Source organism: Camelina sativa, chromosome 17 (genome assembly GCF_000633955.1).
Source record: "Camelina sativa cultivar DH55 chromosome 17, Cs, whole genome shotgun sequence".
Lineage (NCBI taxonomy): Eukaryota > Viridiplantae > Streptophyta > Magnoliopsida > Brassicales > Brassicaceae > Camelina > Camelina sativa.
Genome location: NC_025701.1, coordinates 22,797,726 through 22,823,973, shown reverse-complemented (window position 1 = coordinate 22,823,973; position 26,248 = coordinate 22,797,726). Strand labels below are relative to the sequence as shown.

At 33.5% G+C, this 26,248-nt stretch overlaps 1 protein-coding gene and 1 long non-coding RNA gene across 2 annotated transcripts in view; both read right to left on the bottom strand.

Moving 5' to 3' along the window:
* LOC104757877 overlaps positions 1-902 on the bottom strand; it is a 2,796-nt gene extending 1,894 nt beyond the window's left edge. The window contains exons 1-3 of the mRNA XM_010480660.2: positions 680-902; positions 262-352; positions 37-161 (exon numbers count right to left, since the gene is read on the bottom strand). Of these exons, the coding sequence (XP_010478962.1) occupies positions 37-161; positions 262-347 (211 nt within the window). The 5' untranslated portion in view covers positions 348-352; positions 680-902. The remainder of the gene's footprint in view (positions 1-36; positions 162-261; positions 353-679) is intronic.
* Positions 17,864-19,196, bottom strand: LOC104757876. Its single transcript, XR_762552.1, has 2 exons — positions 18,984-19,196; positions 17,864-18,063 (listed from the first exon to the last, which is right to left on the bottom strand). It is a non-coding gene; the product is annotated as an uncharacterized LOC104757876 (long non-coding RNA).

The window sequence follows — 26,248 nt, the reverse complement described above, 5'->3', positions numbered from 1 at the left end:
GGGGGGGGGGGGGGGGGGGAGAAAAAAATTACATACCTCCAAATAACTTTGGGTTTATTTTAGTAGCCAACAATATCCAAGGGCCAGCATCTTTTTCGCTAAAAAGCTTCTCCAGTGAAGTTGCATGATCGTCGAAAGCACTTAGTCGCACTTTCTCCCCGCTTTTGAAACAGAGTACATGTGGTCAAGCAATAAAGAGGGTTAATGTAAGAACCATATGGAGCACTGCAGAAAAGAGTTGTAAGTTGGTGAGGGTCAAACCTTTCAAGAGATAGGAGCACTAACATCCTCTCCAAGGTTTGTGTCATTCCATTTCTATATGCCTTGCTTGAACATACTTGGCCCATGACATCTAATGTGCGAGGAAACAACAGAAATAAAGACGAAACCATTAGGGTAGAAATTTAAATTTGATTAAAATATTGAAACATTGTAGACACCCACCCTTAATATTATCTACAACATACGTACTTTTTTAAAACTGTAAAAATTAGGAACAAATGACAATTCGATAATGGAACTAAACTTCAAGCGATGAACTTAGTATTGGAAACGGGACATATTAAAAGAAACTGTAACAGGAGGGAACTCTTGACCAAACGATTATGGAAGCTAACTTCAAGCGAGCAACTTAATATTGGAATCGGGAAATAATGGAAGAGTTTAAACTTGGCCACACCTGGAAGCTCTGTATTGGTGTTGGCAAGAGAAACCAAGTCCTCATGTGTGCGGAACCTGAAAAGCTCTTTTGGGAAATTTTCGAAAGACTCGTCGAGCTGATCAAAAACAGTGGTCGATGTGAAACGAATTGAGAAGGGGGAATCGGTAAGCTTGAAACGGGAGTTGCTTCTGGTGACTTCAAAGTCTGACAAAATATATATTGCCCCATCACGCAGGAGTTCTCAAATTTTGAAAGATGGGTTGGATGACAAAACTCTACAGGAAAACCAGGAATTAGATAAAAATGTCTACGTCAAGTGATTGAGAAATCAATTTGGGATGGGAGAAACCTGCTCGTCGATGAGTAAGAAGTCCACTCCCATTAGTTGGCCTCCTTTTTTAAAGTTGCGGGCAGGCCAGTGACGAAGCATCCTCCCGACGATCTGTTGGTGTAGCCGACCGGTTTTCAGATTTTCGAATGTAACAACAGAATAATCCATATTAGTAAGAAGCAATTTCAGACAGAGAATGAATTGTAAGAGAAATGAAATTGGAGAAGATAGCATTATATGGAATTTCAACAACAACCAATTCAAGGCAAAGTAATGGACTGAATTTACGGTTACTGAGGAAAACAAAGAGAAAGAGATGAACGTGAGGAACGCTGAAGAGCCGTGGCGGTTGAGATCACACAAGGGGGGACGGTGAAGTCGACACTCGGGAGAAGGGTTTTCTGTAGCAAACAAATTAAAGAGGGAGTAATATTGGATTGGGCCGTAACAGGAATTTTGTAAATGGGCTTTCAAAAACAGAAGAAAACAATACATACGAAAATGGCCTGTCTCAAGAAATATGGGCTCATTAAACAAATAGATATGATGAGGTGGCAACACCAGGAATGAGTAAAAGTGTACTTTGTATATATAGATTAGCTTTTAAAAATATTTCCATTTATTTACCATTGTATTTTTCCAAAAATACAGTTACACTCAAAATTAAATTTTTATATTATCTTTCTAACTTAATTATATCATTTAATTATATTTTCATAAAATCTTTAAAATGAATTCTAAGAATCCTTTGTTCATATGATATAATAATATAAGATTGATATTATAATAATTCTTACGGGTTAAATTTTAATTATTATACAATTTTTTATAGACATATACTACACAATCAATTTTTAAATATTTCAATTATCCATAAATATAACAGATTTTGTAAATAAAAATTACAGTAAAAACATTAAATAATTATTTTATACCGCACTATATGCAGGTTGTTACAGTAAAAACATTAAATAATTATTCTATTCTATAATATATTATAGGGCAGAATGAGAAGAATAACTTCGCCTAATGACATTGTATCATAATTACAAAACAGTCATTTGAAATTTGAAAGTAAAAATGTTTGAATATCATCTGTTATTAAATAAAGAGAGCTTATCTTTCTCATGTTCTCTCTCTCTTTTTTTTTTTATATAAAAAAGTACATCTTCTATGCATTACTTAGTACTTAATACTTATCAGTCTTTCTTTCTTTTTTTTTTTTTCTTTTTTTTTGTCAACACTTATCAGTCTTTCTTGTATTTATGTTTTTCTATTCTGAGAATCAATATTTAGATCTAAACACAACTACATAAAAGGTTTTGTGTAGACTTTGTCATCACGATTTTGTTCGGTTTACAATTTAGTTTTTTTATTTGGAAAATATATACGAAGTTGAGAAGATATACTTGAATACGGGGGAAAATGAGTTCATGTATGTCTTACTAATCAGTTGATTCAGTTATTATATGAAACATGCTATAATCATGTAGATATGATTTTTTTTTTTTCAACCTCACATTAAATAATTAAAATAAAATTCCTCAATTGGTTGTCCAAATTGGAGGAAAATTGTTTACAAATAACGATTCCGAAACTAAATCTCTGGAAGAACGAGCTAAGTAATCAGCCTTCACATTGGACGTCCTTGGGATCTTGATAAGGGTGAAAGGAGGTATTGAAGCACTAAGCACCTGAAACTCCTTCAGAAGCGTTGAGAAGGCCGGCCACTCCTCCGGAACTTGCACCATTGCTAACAACTCTGCAGAATTCGTCTCGAATCTCTAGCAATCAATCCCTCTGGAACGGATACACTCCATCGCCCATAATAATGCTTCTAACTCTGAATGAAGTGGGGATGCACTGCGACGTTGACATTTGGCACCCATTACCAACGTCTGATTCTCACTATCACCACACCACCAGCCTAACCCTTAATGAGGTTCTGTGGATTTCCACGAGCCATCCACCTGACAATGAATTAACGACTCCAGCGTAATCAGAGAATCCGTCGAAACGGAATCAACCCTTGCAGTTAATTGTGATTCCTTCCACCACAATTGTTCACGTAAAGGCTGATTAATAATATCCATTGGCTCTGATTGTAGTCCTTGAAAAACTTTGTTATTCCTATCCTTCCATAAAAACCAGACCAACAATGGGATCGAGCTATGAGTAGTGCCTAAAGCCATATGAGCCAAACTTTTGCCATATATAAAATCTAAATTTGAATAGATTGAACCAACTGGGAACTTATCCATGTCAGGTCCATCAAAAATCCTCTCCCAAACCTGACGTGAATGAGGACACTCAAATAAGGTATGATTAATAGACTCTTCCTCCAAGTCACATCTCTTGCATATCGTGTCACAATTAACTCCCCGAGAGGCTAATCGCACCGTCACCGGAAGGGAACCCGAGGCGATCTGCCAGAAAAGTGTTTGATTTTAGGTGGTATCGGGAGGTCCCAAGCCTTAGCCTTCAGGGAATTAACATTGGGACCAACCTCAATTTCAGCCTTCATATCTTGAGCTACCTTATAACCTGACTTAACCGAATACCGACCCGATCGTGTATAATGCCATACCAATCGATTTGGTCTAAAAGATTTGCTATTGGCAAACTATGAATAGTTTGAATATCCTCTGGATCCATATATTCCTGAAGTATAGGTAAATGCCATTCTTTAGTCCGAGGACTAATCAAATGGTTTACCATTAAATTTGGGTGCAGATGCTGTCCCCTACCATGTGCAGGTCGAGAGTGTTGATCAGGGATCCACGGATCACGCCAAACCGATATATTGAACCCTGAGCCAATCGTCCATCGGGCTCCTTTTTCCACTAAACTTTTTGTTGAGAAAATGCTTCTCCACCCAAAGGAGGGAGAATAAGGTTTTTTTGCCATTAACTGATGCTTGTTCCTGAAATATCAACTCCTAAAAACTTGAGCAAACAAAGAATTCGGAAACTGTATTAAACGCCAATACTGTTTGGCCAATAACGCATCATTAAAAATCTCCAAATCCTGAAATCCCAATCCTCCCTCAGATTTATCTTTACACATTTTATCCCAAGCCACCCAGTGGAACCCCCGATCTTTTCCATCAGAACTCCACCAAAAATTGGAAATAGCACTCGTCAATTTGGATGTTAATCCTTGAGGAAGTTTGAAGCAGGACATAACATGCGTAGGAAGGGCCAAGGCCACCGACTTTAATAAAACTTCCTTTCCTCCCTTAGATAAAATTTTTGCCGTCCAACCATTAACCCGGTCGTTCAACCTATCACGAACGTAATCGAAGACTTGTACTCTTGAACCACCAAGGCTCTCAGGAATTCCCAAATAGGAGCCCATTACCCCTTCATTGGAAATTCCAATGACAGATTTTACCTTGTCCTTGACCTCTGTAGGCACCTTTTTACCAAACATAATCGATGATTTATCTAAGTTTACCTCCTGGCCGGATGCTTTACCATAGTTGCCTATGACATCCATAACCGTTGAACATTGTTCTTCATCCGCTTTGCAGAAAAACAGACTATCATCCGCAAACAACAAATGAGAAATAGGAGGGGAATCTCGGGCAATCTCGGACATGTAGATATGATTATAGTGACGACTATAATATCATAAGCACTATATTTGTAATAAGCTAATAACACATCAGTCTTCAACTGTTCACGAAACATTTCAAGCAACAAAGAAACAATCACCTCCTAGGTTGTTTTCATCTGTTTTCTTCAGACACGAACATGTTGCTTACTTATTCTTTCACTCAGCTCCACATGTGACATGTGTAATAAAACTCATATCCACATCTGCAACCTGAAATTACTGTGAATCAGTAATAGTAACAAATGACCAAACGTGCTCTACCTTTAGTAGTCTTGATTTAAAAATTGGTTACTTTGGAGAAAAAGTTATCAGTTTTACGAGTAAAGAACGAACAACCTGCATTCCTGAACAACTGCAGATATGTTAGTCAAAACCAACATTTCTGTCTTTTTTTTGTGTTACGAAATGAACGTGTGGATCTCCATCAATGGTATCAAAAATCAAGAAGGTGAATGGCTGGGGAGGGCACTTCTTTTTTTTTTTGACAGGTTTAGATTTTAGTGGCTCTGTGGAGTTTTTGAGATGTATGTATGGTCGGTCGGGCAAGGAGAGTGATTATATAGGTTTGATTTTTTGAGATTGTTAATGACTTGGAGGTAGTGGCCAATAAATTAGGGTTTGAAGAAGACGAAGTGGAAAAGCTTTGAGGTTTCATAATTGTGGCTTTGAAAAGCTTAATCTAAAGACATATATGTGGCTAAATCTATATGTTAAAGTATGAGAACGTTCGAGTGCGTGTATGTAAGAGCATAGTAGTAAACAAGACACAAGCTTTGTTATCAGGGTTTGGATAACCTACATCCCCGGGATCAAGTCCAGATTTCATTAACTAGAATAGAACTTCACCAATACCATCAAAAGATCTCTATCTTATTGATGGGGCAACGCTACACACCTTGTGTGCATCTCTCAAAAATACCCTAAGACGCGCACCTTTTCAAAAAACACTCTCTTGGTATTTATAACAATTTCTCAACCCTAGAGTTGACAACTTTCCTATTCTAAACCGGTAAACTAACATATTTAGATAACTCCTAAATAGAATTAATCCTAATTCCATAACTCGGTAGGATTAGTATAGCTTGCACCTCAAGCGATCTTCAAGCTTATGCCAACATTCTCCCTCCTAAGCTTGAAAACCTTTTCTTCCAAATTTCTCATGCCAATGAGATCTCTCATTTCTTTAAACTTGTTTCTTCATTCTAGTAAGATATTTACCTTTTCCTCACTTCCGGAAACATGCTCGACTTCCACTTACCCATTCTCCACACATTCTCTTATATCTCTGAAAACTCATTTTATTTCATGTTTGATTGATCCCCCTTTTTTATGTCGTTGAACTATCTTCATCACCTTCATTCTCCCATGCTTATATCAAACAAGATTCAACTTCTGAACCATCTTTAATACCCACAAGCATCATGTTCATTCCACAGAGACATAATTGATAGAGACTTCACCTTAGTCTTTCTAGTCTTTGTGACTACAGTGGACTCATCTTAGATTGATCCCAATCAGCTTCTCATCTAGAGTAAATCTTTACATAGGATTTTCTTTTCCAATTAGCTTGATATCTCCTTCCAAATTACCTTGAAGAAGAACCTCTTTTCCTTTTCATCCAAAAAACTTTCAGATACTTCAACCTTGATAATGCAGATCATATCTCACTTGTCCCTTTTTTCCATCAGCTATATTTTTCCTCTATCATCTCTTTTAATCTCTTCAACCATACAATCTTCTTTATGACATTTGTTAATCACACATACCTGTTTACAAGCTGAAAAGATGATCATCTCTTCTGAAATTATGCTCTCCAATCTAACTTTCAATATATTTCTTCACAACTTCTTGTTTTGAGACAACTAAAAATTATGTAGTTTTTCCTCTGTTTTGATGCAGAGCACAATGGAGTAGCAAACCAACCCAGAAAATTATGAAATTTTGTGGGAATATCAACAACAGTCATATGAAGACACAGGAAAAAACAGATCACGATTTTCATTTACGGTTTGAAAGTTACGACCACTTTCCCAGAACAGATCCGGAATGATGCAACCTGCAAGCAGTCCAACTTTGAAAGCAAGTTCTCACTAAACCACAAGGAATCAGATGATGATCTTTATATCATTGGAAAGATCTCGCTCTCAAGTTTTCAGAACGCCTTTTAATACTAAAATCCGAGATCTGGAACCAAAGGAAATCAAAGACAAAGTATCAACCCGTTTCATTTGACTTTACACTCTTTTATGGATTTCTTTCAGCATAGTTTCTATCCACCACGAAGCATCTCTTTGAGTTAACACTCTCCCTCATGAGGTGACATGAACATCATCAAACCACAAAGCCTTCTTCATTGACCTTTTAGGTAGTGATTATCACTAATTGCTTATGCCTCCGATTTTGTGAGCATCTCCATTACTAACTTCAGATTTCGGCTTTCAATGAGATCGACAACAAACGTCTTTCTTCTCTTTTAATTTCCATAGGTTTCTCCATTTTTCTTCCTTGAAGATGATTGTATTAACCCATTTGATTCGCTCTTCATCATCCATAGAGAGATCTGCTCATCTCTTCTTCATAGAGAATCATCCTTAAGAACCATATTCCACGTGCACATGCTCATCTTTGAATTTAATTCATCAGTCTTTCTCATGGCACAAACCATTGCTAGCTGCATCAAGAACAAAAAAACTCCCTTTGCTTTTAACAAGACGAAGAACATGAACAAGCTCTAGTTTTCCTTTTTTTTTTATTTATTTATTTATTTTTTTTTATTTATTTTTTTTTTTTACGAAGCCCTTCCTATGATGTTCATTCTTTCAACATTATTAACATTCTTCTCCCCCTTGTTGATTGTGTGTCTCAAGAAGACAAATATTCAAGCCATGACACACATATTCAAAAAATCACATCAGCAACCCACGATACTCCATATCAATCATGAGCTGACTTAGCCTTGAAGAACAGCCCAAACTAATCGATTTATGAACTCCAACAAATGAACATAAAATCTTCCTTTCGTTATTTCTAAAACAACTCAACCAACAAGGGAAGTCTCGACCAAATCTCTCAAATCAAAACATCACAAAAACTTCTTCTCGACGGACCTGTTAAGAAAGAGTAGATAACTTCACCTTTCAACTACATACCGAAATCATGGCTTCTCGATTTTGATATTGAGCTTGAGACTTGACGATTTATCAACTCTTTTCAGCTGACATTCGGATTTGACTTCAATTGATGAGTTTCTCCACTATGAAATTCTCCTCTTATCTCTTGACAACCTCCAATGGAGAAGAAAAACTCTTGATGGCTCCTTTTATTTCCAGAATCACACATTACTCTGGATTTCACGAACTCCTTAACCCAACTTTTATTACCACTGGTTTCTTCTCGCGTTTCCGTCAAAATCAGACTTTTTAAACTTTTTTTTATAAACCACAATTTAAGACCATACCCTTTTCGATCCTTTTTCATCTATGCTTCCTCAATATGATTCACGTCCACCGACTCCTTTCACTCCCTGCAATTTTCTGCGGAATCTCCGACATGGCTCCTCTCTAGTGGTCGCAGAACATCTCAAGCTCATCACGATTCCAAATCCTAGACACCTAAAAATGAAATCGCTTTAACTCACTTGATTGCTAGCTGTGAATTTCTCTTCCATATTGATACCATTTACGACGATCACACAACAACCACTAAATCTTCATCATCAACAACAACAGACCATTTAAGTGAATTTTGCGAATTGGGAGACCAAGGATTAACAAGATGATTTCGAATTGTGCCATCTTCATTCAGCTTTTTGTGCTCACTCTCTCCTCGGCTCCGTTCCTCAAGCTTTCTTTGCACAATGAAGAGAACTCTCAATGTCTCTCTTAATTGAACACATTCTCATCAAAGTAAGGCTTTCATGGGCCTGTTTTATTACAATAGAGATTGGGTCATGAGCCCCAAACCCTGTCCATTATACTAAACTTCTTCTTCATCAATGACTTCTTTTCATCTTGTGAAGAGGAACACGATAAGGCTCAAAAATTCCTGCGAACTCAACATCTATTCCGTCTTTACGATAATCTGAGATATTCATTAGACCATAACTCTGCAGCGACTTCTCTTATTTCTAACAAGTTCTTTGTGTCTTCTTCGTAATTATAATATCTCACGGCTCTCGTCACCAACCTTTTAACTCTTCACAGCCACAAATCCTCCAGGATCACACACCCAAAAAGGACGTCAAGAATAGATCTTTATCGAACCTGGATTAGTCTGGCTCTGATACCAAATAAAGACATATATGTGGCTAAATCTATATGTTAAAGTATGAGAACGTTCGAGTGCGTGTATGTAATAGCATAATAGTAAACAAGACACAAGCTTTGTTAACGGAGTTCGGATAACCTACATCCCCGGGACCAAGTCCAGATTTCATTAACTAGAATAGAACTTCAATAATACCATCAAAAGATCTCTATCTTATTGATGGGGCAACGCCACACATCTTGTGTGCATTTCTCAAGAATAATACCCTAAGATGCGCATCTCTTCATAAAACGCTCTCTTGGTATTTATAACAATTTCTTAACCCTAGAGTTGATAACTTTCCTATTCTAAACCGATAAACTAACATATTTAGATAACTCTTAAATAGAATTAATCCTAATTCCATAACTCGGTAGGATTAGTATAGCTTGCACCTCAAGCTATCTTCAAGCTTATGTCAACATAATCGACTGACGTTGTTGTTTCTTTGGAAAACTGAATCGTTGGTGAGTGGAGGATGATGGGGTTTGATGGCAAAGAAGTAGGATTTTATCTTTTTGGGCTTAGTAGCTTTTAAAGTTAGTAGATGGTTTAGACAAAAGATGCAAGATGGGCCTTTTAATTGGAAATTGTATAAGGATCCATTAACATTATCATATGGGAATTTAATTTCGGTTATGTGTGTTTCCCAATAATTAAAGAAGCTGTATCACACGATTTTGTGTGAAATAAAAAAACTAATCAATTGAAATTGCTGATGTGGCAAAATTTTAGAGTAGTAGGTTTTTGCTAATGTGGATAGGTTGAGGAGCTTCAAACAACTCCTTTTATTAGTAAGTAATATATATATATATATATATATATATATTAGTATTTAGCTTCATGCTATGCTATGCACGGATATAATTTGTTTATTTAATAATTATTCTTTTAAAAGAAAAATAATAATATTCTTAACATAATATTAAATCAATACTGTTAAATCACACTCAAAAAAACAAAAAAATACTGTTAAAATAAATTTAATATTTTGGATTTTGTAATCCGTTTACTACAATTTGATATAGATATAGTTACATATTTTTTTCCTCAATATGTTGATCTCTAACAAATAAAGCCATTAAATAATCATAATTTGAGGGAAGAATGGAAGATCACAAAAAAATAGTTAATAATTAAATTGATACTCAAGAGTTTCTCATTTCTATGAAAATGTCGTTGTGATGTTAGTATGAATATCTTGTTTCCATTCTTAAACGTGACTCTGTTTTGACCATAGTGAACTCCTCACATGAAAGCTTTGCGTCCTCTCGATGATCAAATCTTTCAGATCTAAGTCCAGTAGTGTTGTTTCCGGCCAACGGCTTGTAGCTATTCACGGCTAGTACGTGTTTGATCTACTTGTTCACTTTTGGTCCCGTCAACTATTGGTTTGTAACAGATTTCTATCACTGAAAAATGAAAACAAAGAGAGTTAGACTATTGACCCAAGAAAAGAGAGAGAGACGTGAGGTGGCCAATATGTGATGACAACTTACATTGTTTCCAACCGAAGGTGGCCATGGTCCCATGGCTGAGTTGTAGAGGTAGGACATTAAAAAATAAATCAATCATTTTGTTGATGAGCATTTTGTTGATGAGCATTTTGTCGAGTGGTTATGAGAACAAACTTGCTAGTGCATTAGTTTTTATATTGAATCTTAAGGAAGTTATTAGAAGAAGTTGAGATCATGGAAGATGGAGATCGTGGAGAGATCTTGGAGATTGAAGAAGCATTTTAATCGGAGAGAGAAACATATAAACTGCTTATTTATTATTCGGAAAACATGAATTTACTTCAATTATCCGATTATTTAGGGGGTTACAGTGTTCGATTTTCTTTTCATTCTGCTGTATTTTTAAATTGAAAATAAAATCCATGTGGCAGATATATATTGGTCAGGTGACTTGTGAATTATAAGATAAAGAATATATATATATATATATATATATATATATATATATATATATATAAATAACAATTACCAAATTGTTAAGACTTTGGATAATTAAGAGACTAATTAAGATAACTTTACGTATTAGAGAGTTATTGTTGGAATCTATTTTCCCAAAAAAAAAAAACTGTTTAAAAAGTTTAAGCAAAAGTGATGTCTCTCTATTTTACACCTTTTTAGGCTTTTTTAAGCCAAATTTTGTATTGTCTAGAGTCTAACCTTAGTATTTTTAGGTCTTTAGCCTTAGATATTTGCATTTAGGTTGTTTACGGTGTTGCATTATTGCATTGTTGCATTTTAGATGAAAACAAGTGTTGTGGAGCCTTAAAAGAGCAAAAATGAGGAGTAACCCAAGTATGTACCCGATGGTGTTATCGTGCAAGAAGAACAACCCGAACAAGTGGATCTAAGCTCAAAAGGAACCACCCGAAGCCCAACCCGAGGAGGTGCTCGACCCTAGCCTCGTGTAGGACTTTTGATGACAACTGTTTCGGCTAGGTCAGAAGGTTTCCATATATAAATCATTTCCTAATTTTCGAGCCAGAGAACGCCACTCACGACAGAGAGAGCGAAAGCCACCAAAGGCGATTCCTATCCGATTTTCATACTTTCTTAGAGAGATTTTTATACTTACCATTTTTCTTTTCCAGTTTGTAATTCTACTTTCTGTTCTCTACTGTTTTTGATTATACTCATTAGTTTCAATGCAATTCTTATTCATCTCTGTTTTTATGTTGTTTGCGATGAGATCTGAGTAGTGAATCAAAGTTTCTAGGGATGGGATAGGCTAGTATGTATTCTAATCGATTAGGATGTTTTAGCTAGATTGCTTTTATGAAAATTCTCTTTTGAATTAGTGTTCTTAGTGCTAGTTTCAAGCTGAGATGTTGAGATTAGATTCTAGGCATTTCCACACCGAGAGGTGTTCGATGAAATGCATGAATCAACTAATGCCAGAAAGTTACTCACTTAGCCTAAGAGATTAGATGAGTAAGTATTGACAAGAGTGAATTGGATTTTAATGCTTGCTTAGTCATGTTTCCAACGAGAGTTGGGTAAGGAAGTGATTAGGGTTGATTGTTTCTGTCATGAGAGTAGATTAGCAAGGATTAGAGATTCATTGTCTAGGGAATAGATTTCTTGAGGTATGTAAAACATTCTAGGTTGATTAGAAATACTTATGAACCGATTACCCCATCCTTAGGAGCTTTCGTATTTTTATTGTTTCAAATTTTACAATTAACTCGACCACCTACCCGACCTGGTACTCAACCATCAGCATCGTGTGGTGCCTCGAGTAGTTCATCATTTTGTTCTTGTTTTCTTTTCACCCGACCACCTACTCGATCTGATACTCGATTTCTTGCATCGCGTACTTCGGTCGATTAGTTCTTTGTTTTATTCTTTTTATTTATGTTCATTGTAGGCTGTTAGATAAAACCAATTCACTAATTGGCTTGACTTGCATTGCTTTAAGTGCATTCTATCTGTTAAGAACAACTATTTGGATTGATAACCCTTTGTATTGCAACAGCTTAGGGAATTGATACCCTGAAGTGAAAATCCTATTATCAAAAATTTTGTGGGAAAATAGTTAGAAAAATTGTAATAAAAAGGTTTTTTTGGTGTCCAAATAAACTGAAACAAGTTTCTATTTATATATAACAAAATGATAAATTTTGAGTTGCTCAAGCTAAATGTCTTACTCTTCAATGCAAAGACGTGAATTCATGTTTATACTACATCATCTCCTTCACTTCCACCACCTCCTCTACTTCTCATTTTTAACAAATCCTCTTTTGACAACAAACATGTGCAGGTAGTACATAAAAAACATCTGTCTCTTTATATCTCAAAGTTTTCAATGCTCTTAGTCTTATGCTTAAGTTTAAATTCAAGCACATACTTGATTTTTATACTCTTTGATTTTTGTAGAATTGGAAACACTAATTCCCTATAGTGAGATACAAAGGTGAAAACATTTTGCAAGGTGTCCATAGTGAACGTCATATGAGTTATAACAGGATACTTTTATGGGGCATAATATTTTTTTCATATAAACTTAAAATTTTTAAATTGATTCAGGGTTATAGTTTTTAGTTTTATAAGGTAGGCGCTAAGACATATTACCCGTATTTGTCTCGTCTCGAAAAAGATGTGTGATCTTAGGGTCGGATAAACAGTACTATAATTCTATTATTCGTGGACAAAGGTCGAGTATCGAGTATTCATTTTTTTAATACCCAATAGCCGATCCGTTATTGGATTTATTACTCCACCCGTCAATATCTGCTTTTATTATTTATAATATTACCAATATATTATAAATATATATTAGAGTGATGTAGAATGGCTTTTCAACATATAGTCATAATTTTTTATAGTTTTGAAGTTGTAAATTTACATTTTTGGAACTATATGTTGCATATATTCTCTTTTATCTATATTTAGTATCTGTTTTATCGAGTACCCGTATTTAAAGGTCGAGTAATTGTTTTATGAGAAATACTCTATAATAGCACTCTTTTAAGTTTTTCTTCCAATATTAGCACACATGTTCAAATTTTTCAAAACTAGCATTTATATAGTGAGATTATTATTTAATTTCAATAAAAAAATTCATTTTTTCCTAAAATTAAACTCACGAATTTTGGATTTCAAAGTTCCGACAAAGCTTGCGGTGAAGATTCTGAACTGAGATATTCATTTTGGATCTCAGATCTTTTCAATTAATTGCCAAATCGATCAATTGATTCCAATACAATAAAATCCACATCAAAAGCATCTTTATTCACCGGATTTCGATCAAAGATCAGAGTTTAATTAAGCTAAACAGTGCTCCGTCGTCGACGATAGTAAGTGTGGCGGAGGAGAGTCTTCCAGCTAAAATTACAGCGGATGATTGGGGGAAAGTATCGGTGGTTCTGTTTGATATGTATGGTGTCCTTTGTAACAGTGAGAAGTTTTTTAGACGTGTTGTCATTGATGTTTTTGCTGAGATGGGTCATTGTGGATGATTTCATTCCTCTTACGGGAAAGGTAAAAAAGCTTTGGCAAATCAATTTATGAATCTGTTTTCATGTTAATGTGTGTTTAGATTGATTTCATTGATTTCTTGGGTTGGGCAATGCAGAGTTGAAGCCATGTTTTTAGGAGGTGTTGCTTTGTCAAAGGAGTAGAAGGATTTGATACAGATGTAACTACAAATACATTATTTTCGATATATCTTGATAAGGTGATGTTTATGCTATATAATTAGAACACTTAGGAGGGAAATTTTCTTTACATTAGAAACTTGTTGATGTTCTTGAGATTGATTGATACTTGATCTTTGTTGTGTTTTTTGATTTGTGTAATGTCTTGAGATAGAGGGGAAGAAAAGAGAGCAGAGAGTTGCTGATGAAGATGATGATGAAGTTTGAGTACATGTCATTATGGAAAGCCTTCCTAAAATTCGAGAATGTCTTTCTAAAATTCAAGAATGTCTTCCTAAAAACTATGAAATTCTTCCTAAATTTTTAAAAATGTGTTTTTAAATATCTTCATATGTGTTTTACCTTATTGTATCACATATTACTCCATTAGTGATATATTATGATTTGATATTGTGTACATATTGGTGTTTTATAATAAATGTAGCAAATATGAATATCCAGCATGATATTATAGGAAGACTTTCCTAAACGTCAATGACTCCTTCCTAAATTTCAAATAGTTCTTCCTAAATTATACTTAGGCTACCTATCTTATGTTTTGCCTAAATGTAAGACAATGTAATTTAACATAATCCCTAAGCTCATGTGTTCAAAACATGGTTGGTGTGAATTCACGTTTATGAATATTATGTAATCTTTCTTGAATGTCTAGAATCTAAAAAATGTGTTTAAAATCTTTTCATTTTTATGTTTGCCTCAATGTATCACAAATTTTCTCATCAATGTGGAGTAATGATTTGTTTTTGTGCACGTCGTGAATACTATGATAGAAGCCTAGGTGCAGGCTGTAGGAGCACAATACATTATTTTCATGAAGACCTTCCTGAATCGCAAAGAGTCATTCCTGAATATCATACACTGTATTGCTGCAACAACTGTTGCAGATCCTCATGATGAACCTCCCAATATGACGCACACAGTTTTAGCAAATGTTCATAAAAATTTACAAGCAAATGAAATCTGTCAATGATAAGAGTATATACGTATTCCTAATCATGAACCGAGTTTATCAATCCATCTCAACCGAGTTTCTTCGGTGGTGAATCGGATTTGTAGCATTGAGAATGAGATAAGCCATAATCTTCTTCAATTGAATCATCATGCTATTCTCTGCTCTCACCACCACCACCACTTCCGTCAGCCTTTCACTGGACCTACGCCGTCGATCCCACATGTTCTCCTTACTCTCATCGATTCCAGTGTTCATCGTCGCGAGATCCATCGCTACTTCAGTACTTCGACTCTACCTGGAATTAGAGACTCGCAATAATATTCTTATTGGAGACTCATCAGATTGATTTGGCGTGGAGGTGAAACGCCGGAGTTGATATGTGGATGATTCCGACGGAGACGAAGCGTATGAAGAGAAAGGAGAAGCTATTTTGTGAAAAAAAACATTTGATTTTGTATATATAATTTTGTGCTAATTTTGGAACATTTAAGAATATGTGCTAGTTTTGAACTAAAAACTTAAATGAGTGCTATTTTTGAAAATCTCCCTTCCGGGTCGGAGAAAGGGTATCTCAAATTTCAAGGATACACATCCCATTCCCGGGCATAATCAACCTAATATCAAAAATAAATATGGCAAACAAATATCAATGGTTAATATTATTAGGGTACTCGGATGGGATGTGAAATTATTATCAACAGCTTTATTAGAAAAATGGGTACTTAGACGGGATGCAAAATTATTATAACCCTAAATTAATTTGAAAACTTTAAATTTAAACTAAAAAATATTTATTTTAAGGTCAAATTAATATATGTAATCATTATTGAATGTAAAAATATATTTAGAAATTAGTATAAATATGTTATAATGTTTTGAGTTTTTCGTTTATAAAATCAGAAGCTAAAATTGTTTTTTAACATCCGAGCTAAAAGTATTTTTATTTATATTTTATAAATATCTTATTATATAAACTTTGGTTCTCAAAGTCAGTAATTCACCAGATCGTGACATGTGTCACTTTTAACGATCAGAGATCAAAATTAAAAATTCACATATGTGTTAATTTTAACGATTAAATATCAAACCAGATCGTGATACGTGTCAGTTTTAACGATCAGGGATCAAAGTTAAATATTCGCCAGATCGTGACAAATGTCAATTTTAATGATTAAATATCAAACCAGATCGTGACATGTGTTAGTTTTAACGATCAAAGATCAAAGTTAAAAACTCACCAGATCGTGACATGTGTCAATTTTAACGATTAAATATCAAAATTAGTAACTCATCAGATTGTGACATGTGTCAATTTTAACGATCAGAAATCACAGTTTTCAAGCTTGGTAAAATGAAGAATAAGATAAGTGTAATCTTATTATATTTTAAAATTTTTGTTAATCCTAAACGAAGAATAAAAGTTTACTTTTATTGTAAATATACCCATCTATATAAGCAAATAAATGATGTCATATTTTACACTAACAAAATTATCTAATTATTTTAATTTATATCTTAATCAATACTAAATAAAAGTAGGAGCTATAAGCTTTTAAGGCCGTCCACATAGGATTTAAAACATCCAATTGGGATTTGCCATATCACAAATTAACATTTTTTTAGATTTCCAAAAAATGATTTTAAACAACCAATCACGATTTGACATATCATTCATTAACATTTTCCAAATTTCTGGAATTTTAAATTTATGGAAATAAAATAACTATATACAATGTCCCACATCGGCTAGAAATTTTTTAGACAATGGTTCAGAACCGGTAGAAATAAGATTAATATGTTTCCAACACCGAATGAGCAGGAAAGCTTGATTTATCAGGCGTCCAAGTTTAAAAGTTTTATTCGGTTTGATCCAGTTTTTTATTTGAACAAATTAAAACTTTAAAAAGTTTCAAAAAAAATATTATAATATTTAAAAATTTAAAAGTTTAAATATTATAAAGATTGAAAGTTCTTAACTTTTATAAAGGTTTAAAAATATTATAAATACCTCCATAAAAAGTTTAAAATATTTTAACTATTTAAACTCTAAAAAAAATGTTACAAATATTTAAACTACATCTAAAGTTTAAAATATTTTAAATATTTAATCTTTATTAAAAATTTTAAAGTTGAAAATTTATTAAATAATATATATTAAATTTTTTAATATCTTGAAAATATATTACTTATCTCCATTTGTGCTTTATATCTTTTATGAGCTGTAAAACATGTTTTTTTGGGTATAACTTTACAGATGATTTGATATTTTTGCAGTAAAAAAATTACTTTCAAGTCTAAGAAAGAATGATTGATGTCGCAAGACCTCGATTTGATGTTATTTGTGTTTAAAGAAGAAGGATCGACGAAAAGCACAAATATTTTTTTAAATATACATGTGTTCATATTACTTTTTCTGCAAGTAAAAATTTTAGTTTGAGAAGTTTCAATATGTGTGGATCTAAAACCGAATAATATGGATGAAATTATCAATAATTGGGTGCATGTATGCTGGTCTTCATGAATTGAACAAATTTTATGAGAAAAAATGATTTTGGTCGTGGAGTTTGATGGGTTACAAGTTGTGTGGTTGTAACGCGCCCGAACCGTCCTATGACCACATAGGCCAACGGACAGCCACAGAACGCCACTATGGGAACTGTACCGAGGTGGTCCAGTCGAGGGACGAAAGCTGCAGACTTTCCGACCGGTCCTCCCTAGCACAATTCCACCCGCAACTGAGACTACTCAGGCTTTGCAACCCTTGCGGCCTGGTGCGTTGTGTTGGTCCGGACAAGGCTGGAACCAAACGAAACCACACAACTTAAATAAAAATAACTTTCAACTTTAATTACTTAACGAAAATACGTTCATAAAACATTAACAACGTTTTTGGTACCAGGCCTAGAGCCAAAACATGATAATTTAATTTTACAAAAAGAAACAACAACTTGCAAAGGCAACGCAACTCTACACCGGCTGGCCTAACGTCCTGCGCTCCCCTCTAAGGCTTTTCCCACTAAGGTTACCTGCAAAACAAATATGGAGTCTTGAGTGCTAACACTCAGTGAGTTCGGAAACCTAACAAGAAACCAAACCCAACCCTAACCCCAGCAAGCAACACACAACATGCAAGCTAACTAACTACATGCAGCACTCAAATGCAACATGCAAACCAAATGCAAGAAAAACAAGCAATAAAATATGCAAGTTAGTCAAGCAATCTCCAAGTATACTATCAAAGTATACGCATGCAGAAGCTAACAACTGTTCTTCGTCTTCAAGTCCAAGGGCCCTTCTCTCCTTCACTCCACCACTTCATCACTTCATCACTTCCCCCATACCCGTGAACACCTATACTAACAGTCACAAAGGCACGCAAGCATAGAACATTACATGCGAGTTCCTCTCAACAGGCGATCTCGACTACACTGTCGTGTAGTACTCGGCCATAGGCTGCAATCCCGTCTCTCCGAATCTTTGTAATCCGCACCGATTATGGTCTTTGGGGAAGTCTTCACCTGCACAACCTCAACACACAACCAAACAAACCTGCAAAGCACACAAGCTACATGCAAGCTACAAACAACAACATGCAATGCACACAAGCAAACATGCAACAATAATAGCATGCAATGCACACAAGCAAACATGCAACAACTACACTAACATGCAATGCACCCAAGCAAACATGCAATCATAAACAAGCAACATGCAAGCCTTAGTAACTAGAGAAATATCTAGAAACTAAGTGCTAGACACAACCTCACACCAACATGCAAACAAGTAAAGAAAACGAGACTTAACTTCGTAGAACTCAATCTAGAAAGAAAGAAACGAATCTACCCAACAACCCAACGAAAATGCTTAGATTTCACCCATAAATCCTAAGCGAAGACAACCTAAAATCCCACCTATCATGTGCCATATCACATGCCTCGAAACTCACCTGGCTTGGCTGAGAAGAACAAGATCTAATCATACTTCTAGCAGGGACTAGATGCGACCAGCTCCTACAGCGGGACTCGGCTAACAACTCGCGGAAGAGAAACTCTAAGGGAATAACTCTCTCTCTCGCTCTTTCCCTATCTTTCTCTCTTTAACTCTTTCTCTCTAACTTCCTCTAAGGGAAGAAGGCAAACGAAAATGACTCCTAAGGACCCTAAGGCTCCTATTTATAGTGGAGTGTGAGTGCTTTGGGCGGTTTGGGGAGCCAATGCATGTGGAGCACTCTCTCTTCCTTAGTGCTATTAGTGCATGTCTTAACACTTGTGAGGAAATCGACCTAGCCACCTTGATTCCACTAACTCTTCCTTGATTTCTTTAATCTTCCCCTAACTCCACTTTGAATTGTTTAATCTTCCACTAACTCCACTTTCTCCACTTGATTTAAATAATTCCCACTAAGCTCCACTTTGATTTAAATATTCTCCACTAAGCTCCACTTAGATTTATTTAATCTTCAATTTTTGGAATCTCTTTCTTGATTAATTCTTGGTAAAACAAGAATGTCTTGTTTCCCGAATTACTTGTTGGGTCGATTAGCGGCTCTCGATCGATCGTTGGTCGTCTCTCGGCAATTCTCGGACAGCTTCGGACAACTCTCGGTCCTTCGGACGACTCGGATGGTGCGTCTCAAACATCTCGGGCGTCTCGACAACTCTCGGACATTTTTTGATCTGATGAAAATTTCTTGGACTTCTTTTCAGCAATTCTTCTAATCTCCTTGCTGGCTTCCTTATATAGTCTTTTGCCTTGAGTTTTATTTTGAAATTTTACCCCTTGGTGAGGGTCACTACAGTGGTAGTCTAAAAAAGGTTTTTCAGTGGAAAAATGTGAAGAAGTTGACGAGTAAAAAGAAGAAAAAGAGTATAACGAAAAACCGGACGGTAAAAGTAACGATGACAATTACCATAAAATTTGACAATGAAAACGACATGAAAGAATATGAATAATAAGAAAACATTGAATAAAAAACATGAAAACATTGGTTAATAAAATTCATGAATTTTTTAATCTGATTTGATTTTATAACACAACTCATTTTTATATTTTAAAAAATTGTGTATCTGAAATTTAATTTTTTACTTAATACTAATTTAATTTTTTTATAAGATAATATTTCATTACTGTCATCAATCACATACTCCTTCCGTTTCATAATATAAGATGTTTTAGAGAAGATTTTTTGTTTAATAATATAAGATGTTTTCAAGTTTCTATGCTACTTTTAGATTAGTTTAATATTTTTTATTCTGCTGTTTTATTTATGATTGGTTGAACTGTTTTAAAGTGGTCATTTCTTATATTTTGAAACGGAGTGAGTATATATAATTTTCATCAAAATATATAAAATAAACCCACGCGTAGCATGGATTCAAAACCTAGTCTATACTAATAAAAGTATGAGCTATAAGCTTCTTAATCTGTCCACATAGGATTTAAAACAAGGGGCATTCTCAAAAATGCCCCTTTTTCCATATCTCTTTTTAAAAATACCCCTTCATGTTGACCATTTTTAAAACTTCCCCTCTTTATATACAAAATGACCAAATTACCCTTTTTGAGTGACAGCAAGAATGTACAGTCATCAAAATCGAAAATATTTTCCCGCCAAAAATATTGAAATTTATACCTTTTAAAAACCTTGTAAATGCTTTAAAAAAACTTTTAAAAGCGTTTACAAGGTGTTTAAAAACCTTTTAAAGCATTTACAAGCTTTTTAAATGCATTTACAAGGTTTTTAAAAGGTTTTCAAATGGTTTTTAAAAGGATTTTTAAAAGGTTTTCAAATGGTTTTTAAAAGGATTTTTAAAAGGTTTTCAAATGGTTTTTAAAAGGATTTTTAAAAGGTTTTCAAATGGTTTTTAAAAGGATTTTTAAAAGGTTTTCAAATGGTTTTTAAAAGGATTTTTAAAAGGTTTTCAAATGGTTTTTAAAAGGATTTTTAAAAGGTTTTCAAATGGTTTTTAAAAGGATTTTTAAAAGGTTTTCAAATGGTTTTTAAAAGGATTTTTAAAAGGTTTTCAAATGGTTTTTAAAAGGATTTTTAAAAGGTTTTCAAATGGTTTTTAAAAGGATTTTTAAAAGGTTTTCAAATGGTTTTTAAAAGGATTTTTAAAAGGTTTTCAAATGGTTTTTAAAAGGATTTTTAAAAGGTTTTCAAATGGTTTTTAAAAGGATTTTTAAAAGGTTTTCAAATGGTTTTTAAAAGGATTTTTAAAAGGTTTTCAAATGGTTTTTAAAAGGATTTTTAAAAGGTTTTCAAATGGTTTTTAAAAGGATTTTTAAAAGGTTTTCAAATGGTTTTTAAAAGGATTTTTAAAAGGTTTTCAAATGGTTTTTAAAAGGATTTTTAAAAGGTTTTCAAATGGTTTTTAAAAGGATTTTTAAAAGGTTTTCAAATGGTTTTTAAAAGGATTTTTAAAAGGTTTTCAAATGGTTTTTAAAAGGATTTTTAAAAGGTTTTTAAACACCTTGTAAACGCTTTTAAAAACCTTGTAAATGCTTTAAAAGGTTTTTAAACACCTTGTAAACGCTTGTAAAAGGTTTACAAGGTTTTTAAAAACATTGTAAAAGGGTTTAGAAGGTGTTTAAAAACCTTTTAAAAATCCTTTTAAAAACCATTTGAAAACCTTTTAAAAACCTTTTAAAAACCTTTTAAAACCTTTTAAAAACCTTTTAAAAATCTTGTAAAAGCGTTTACAAGTTGTTTAAAAAACCTTTTAAAACTCTTTAAAAAATCTTGTAAAAGCCTTTACAAGGTGTTTATAAGGCTTTTATAAGGTAGAAACCTTATAAAACCTTTTAAAAACCTTGTAAATTTTTTTTGGCGGGAAAAATTTTGGCGGGAAAATTTTTTTTTTCGAAATTTTTTATCAAAAGTTTTTTGACAAAAAAATTTTTGGCGGGAAAATTTTTTTGAAAAATTTTTGGCGGGAAAATATGTCGGAAATTTTTTGGCGGGAAAATTTTGTTTTTCTTTTTATTGAATAAAATAATTTTCATCTAAGGGTAAAATGGTCATTAAAAATTAAAAGAGGGCATAAATAAAAATGGCCAGAAAAGAGGGTATTTTTGAAAAGGGGTATATCAAAAGGGCATTTTTAACAAATTCTCTTAAAACAACCACTAGGGATTAGATATGTCACAAAATAACATTTTTGCTTAAGGTGTCCACATAGTATTTAAAACAACCAATAGGGATTAGACATCTCACTTATTAACATTTTTGAAAATATAGTAGTTTTATATATTATTAAATTTTTTTATATCTATACTAAATAAAAGTAGGAGTTATAAGCTCCTCAAGCCGTTTACATAGGATTTTAAACAACCTATCAGGATTTGACATATCGTTTATTAACATTTTATACAATTTCCAGAATTTTCTATATTAAGAATTATTTTAAACAACATGTATCATGATTTGACATGTCATTCATTAACATTTTTTAAATTTCCAGAATTTTTAAGAAAAAGGAAAATTTTAAATTTATGGAAATAAAAGTACTATGCACAATATCCCACATCGGCTAGAAAAACTTTAGACAATGATTCAGAACCAGTATAAATAAAATTAATACGCTTCCAACAACGAATGAGCAGGAAAGCTTGATTTATCAGGCGTCCAAGTTTAAAAGTTTTATCCGGTTTGATCCGGTTTTTTATTTGATCAAAATTAAAACTTTAAAAAGTTTCAAAAAAATATTATAATCTATGCAGGACATCGTTCCTAACCCCTCACCGTGGAAATGAACTATTCATCTAAATCCACCAGTAGGTTATTGGTGCGCCAGACGTTCTTCGAACCTGGTCCCTACCCTTTAACAACCTTCCCACAGGAAAGCTGTCACCAATTGAGCTGTAGAAGAATTAATATTCTTTCATTAATTTTTTAGATGAGTTGATATTCTTTCATTAAACATGTGTGTATGATTTTATAGATGAGTTGATATTATTCATTAATTTTTTATTTTTGGGTCTAAGGAAGAAGAATTGACATTGCAATACCTTGATTGAGTCAAGTTTTGGGGTTTAAAAAAGAAAGATGGACGACAAATACACATGTTTAAAGAACTCACTTCCACAATTTAAAGAGCTTATCTTTCTTTTCAAATTATAAAACCAATTATAAATGCAAAAGCTATCTCTGATTATTTTACAAAGTGAAGTCCTGCGAGAATTTACTCATCGCTCTTATCTTTCTTTTCATTAGATACAATTTTCTGTAATATAAAATCCAAAGCACTCTTATAATGCTTTTCACCTTTTTAATTTACTCTATACTGTAACCAGTATATGGCTATTCTCCCCCACATGTTCGTCTTTGTTATCAATATCACCATCTCTTGCTTAATTTTTTTTTTTTTTTTTTTTTTTTTNCAACAACACTTAACCTTATGCGAACTTAACTCCCTCTCACCCTCATTTACACCAGAATCAAGTTCTAGTTCTACATCACCATATTGTCTACAGGCTTAGCTTTGGCCTCTCCGTGAACTACAATCTCACCTTCTCCTCCTTAAGACTCTACCCCACCATCGACCTCATCCGATTATTGTTTAGATCGTTCCTTTAAGCCAATTTTACGAATCAAAACAAAGAATATCTTGGAAATGGTTCATGGGTGGATCTTGCTGATTACAAAATTTGTGAATTTCCCCTTTGCTGGCCGAAGGTTTGACTATCCACCTACAAAATAGTGTAAGCTTGAAGATTGCAGACATACCTGAAAAGAAACAGGTTGAAGAGTGCGAGCAACTGAAATCCCAGCCATGCAACCTCCTGTTAATTTTGAGCTTATCTTGGACTTCTAACTAAAAAGCAATATGCAATTAATAAATTGATCATAACCCTTTATATATTAATGATAGTCCTTTCAAACTTTCCTCGAGATGATAACTCCATCTCGAACCGATTCCACTTTGGACCGATAATAAATCCCTTCTTAGGCCCCCATTACTCGGGTTAACAAGAGGCATGTCCGTATCCAATTTTCCAGGTCCACCAGAATTTTAACCTTGGGCTCTGATACCATGTTAATTTTGGGCTTATCTTGGGCTTCTAACTAAAAACCAATTGGCAATTAGTAGATTGATCCTAACCCTTTATATATTAATGATAGTCCCTTCAAACATCAGATGTGGGACTTGGATTGTATCCCAACACCTCCAATCACTATCACTGAAGGTGCATTCTTCTTCATATTCTCTTCCTTTGAGACGCAAACAGCTGAAACAAAAAAAAAACAACATACGATACAGTTTAGACCCAAAATAATACTTGAAAGAGAATTAAAAAAAAACCTAAAATTCATTGTCACACAACATAAGAATTAAGATTTCACAACGGAAAAAAACAATCATACGAAGTAAAAGGTAATTACTTTTGGAAGATTTACAATTCCACTTTGATTGAATTCTGGGTAGCACCTGAAAAACCAAACAAAATCAAGAATATATCATACACTCTTCTAATAATGCATATAAACATAAAATATAGAATAATAGCACAAGAAGATGAATTTACCTTCAACAATTTACTTGGACATTGAACTTCTAGCTCATTCCATTGCACCTAAACTTGTAGCTTATTCTGAAAATTTGGAAACCATAAGTAGATTTAGTCCCCCGCTAACACTTAAGAAACTCTGCTTTTAGAGTAACATATAAGAAGCTCTGCTTTTTAGAGAGTTGTGAGAAAAAGGCTTATTGTTCCCAACATGTCACTAACATGAACAGATGCAAATTCACAGTAACAGTAATCAGCGTATAAAACAAACCATTCAATTTCTCGTTTGTAGGAATTCAGCATCTGATAGAAATAGAAATAGAAGATGAATTTTTTAAAAAAATCATAGCAAGAAAAGGCTAACCTGATGTTGAAATCAAAATAGGAATGAGCAAATGTTTGTCCTCTCCGAGAATAGCATTGTACAATTGGATTTCGTATCTGTCACAATTTTTTTTAAAAAAACATTGAAAACCACATTACCAACCAGAGGAGTATCTTACACAAATCGATTCAGATCATAAAGAAAACAATCGGGGATCTGAGCTTACTTGAACGGAGAGATGAACACGGGCAAAATTGTTTGGTACATATTCACTTACTCGTAATAATTTGCAAATATTATCTATATTAACATTTTTGAAGTATATTTTGTGTTATGTCCTTTTAGTTTTACTTATTTAAATTTTTATTTAAATTTTTATTTACAACATTAATTCCTCAAAAATTTCCAAAAATAGTACTATGACAGATTTTGTTTCCTAAATCTATATTAACATTTTTTTAATACATTTGGTATTTCACCCTTGAAGTTATATGTATTTAAAAACTTATTTACAAATTTAATCCTTAAAAACTTTCCATAAATAACATCATTTCAGATTTTGTTTCCTAAATATTTTACTTTTTATTCCAACTAAATATAAAAAACAGCAATCAATATTATATAGAGACATAAACTATGATATATTTTCCATTTTATTTTCCAAACCTTTGAGTTTTGATTCTTAATGTAAGAAGAACTTCGATTCCTAATTATTTAAATATTATAATTAATATATATATAAATTTAATAAAACTTAACATATTATGAATATGTAAAATTAAAATAAATTTAAAATACTATATAATGTGGTTGTAAAAAGTACTTGTTGAAATTAAGAAAATATTATTAAATATGTGCTAACACGGGTTAAATTCTCATTTTATTATTTGCCAACACTATAAATATTATAATATCTGACATATAAAATCAATTTGTTTTAGGGAAATTACCTAGAATATTGCATAAAAGTAGGTTTATTACTAGACTAACACGTTGAGATTTCTGCCTTACTAGAATAACACATAAAAGTTTGCAAATTACTTCTATATATGAGTTGTGTGTTTTATTACGATTTATGCCATTCTCTTTTAAAACGAAGATCTTAAAAGGGGAAAATAAAAATATCATAAACCTAAGTCGATCCCTTGAATCTTTGTGTTGTTTGTCTTACGATTGTTGGGTTGAGATCAGCTATTTTTAGATAGCTTGCGGCGTGAAAAGAATCTGTGTGGAGGACGTTTGGCTGGAGGACCACTGACGGCGAGTTGACGGCGAGGTGGTTTGAAGTAGAGGAGGAGGGAAATAAAGCGATTTGCTCAGAGGTAAATTTCTATATCGTGGTTTAGTCTCTATTGCTTACTGTTTTCTTATACCCG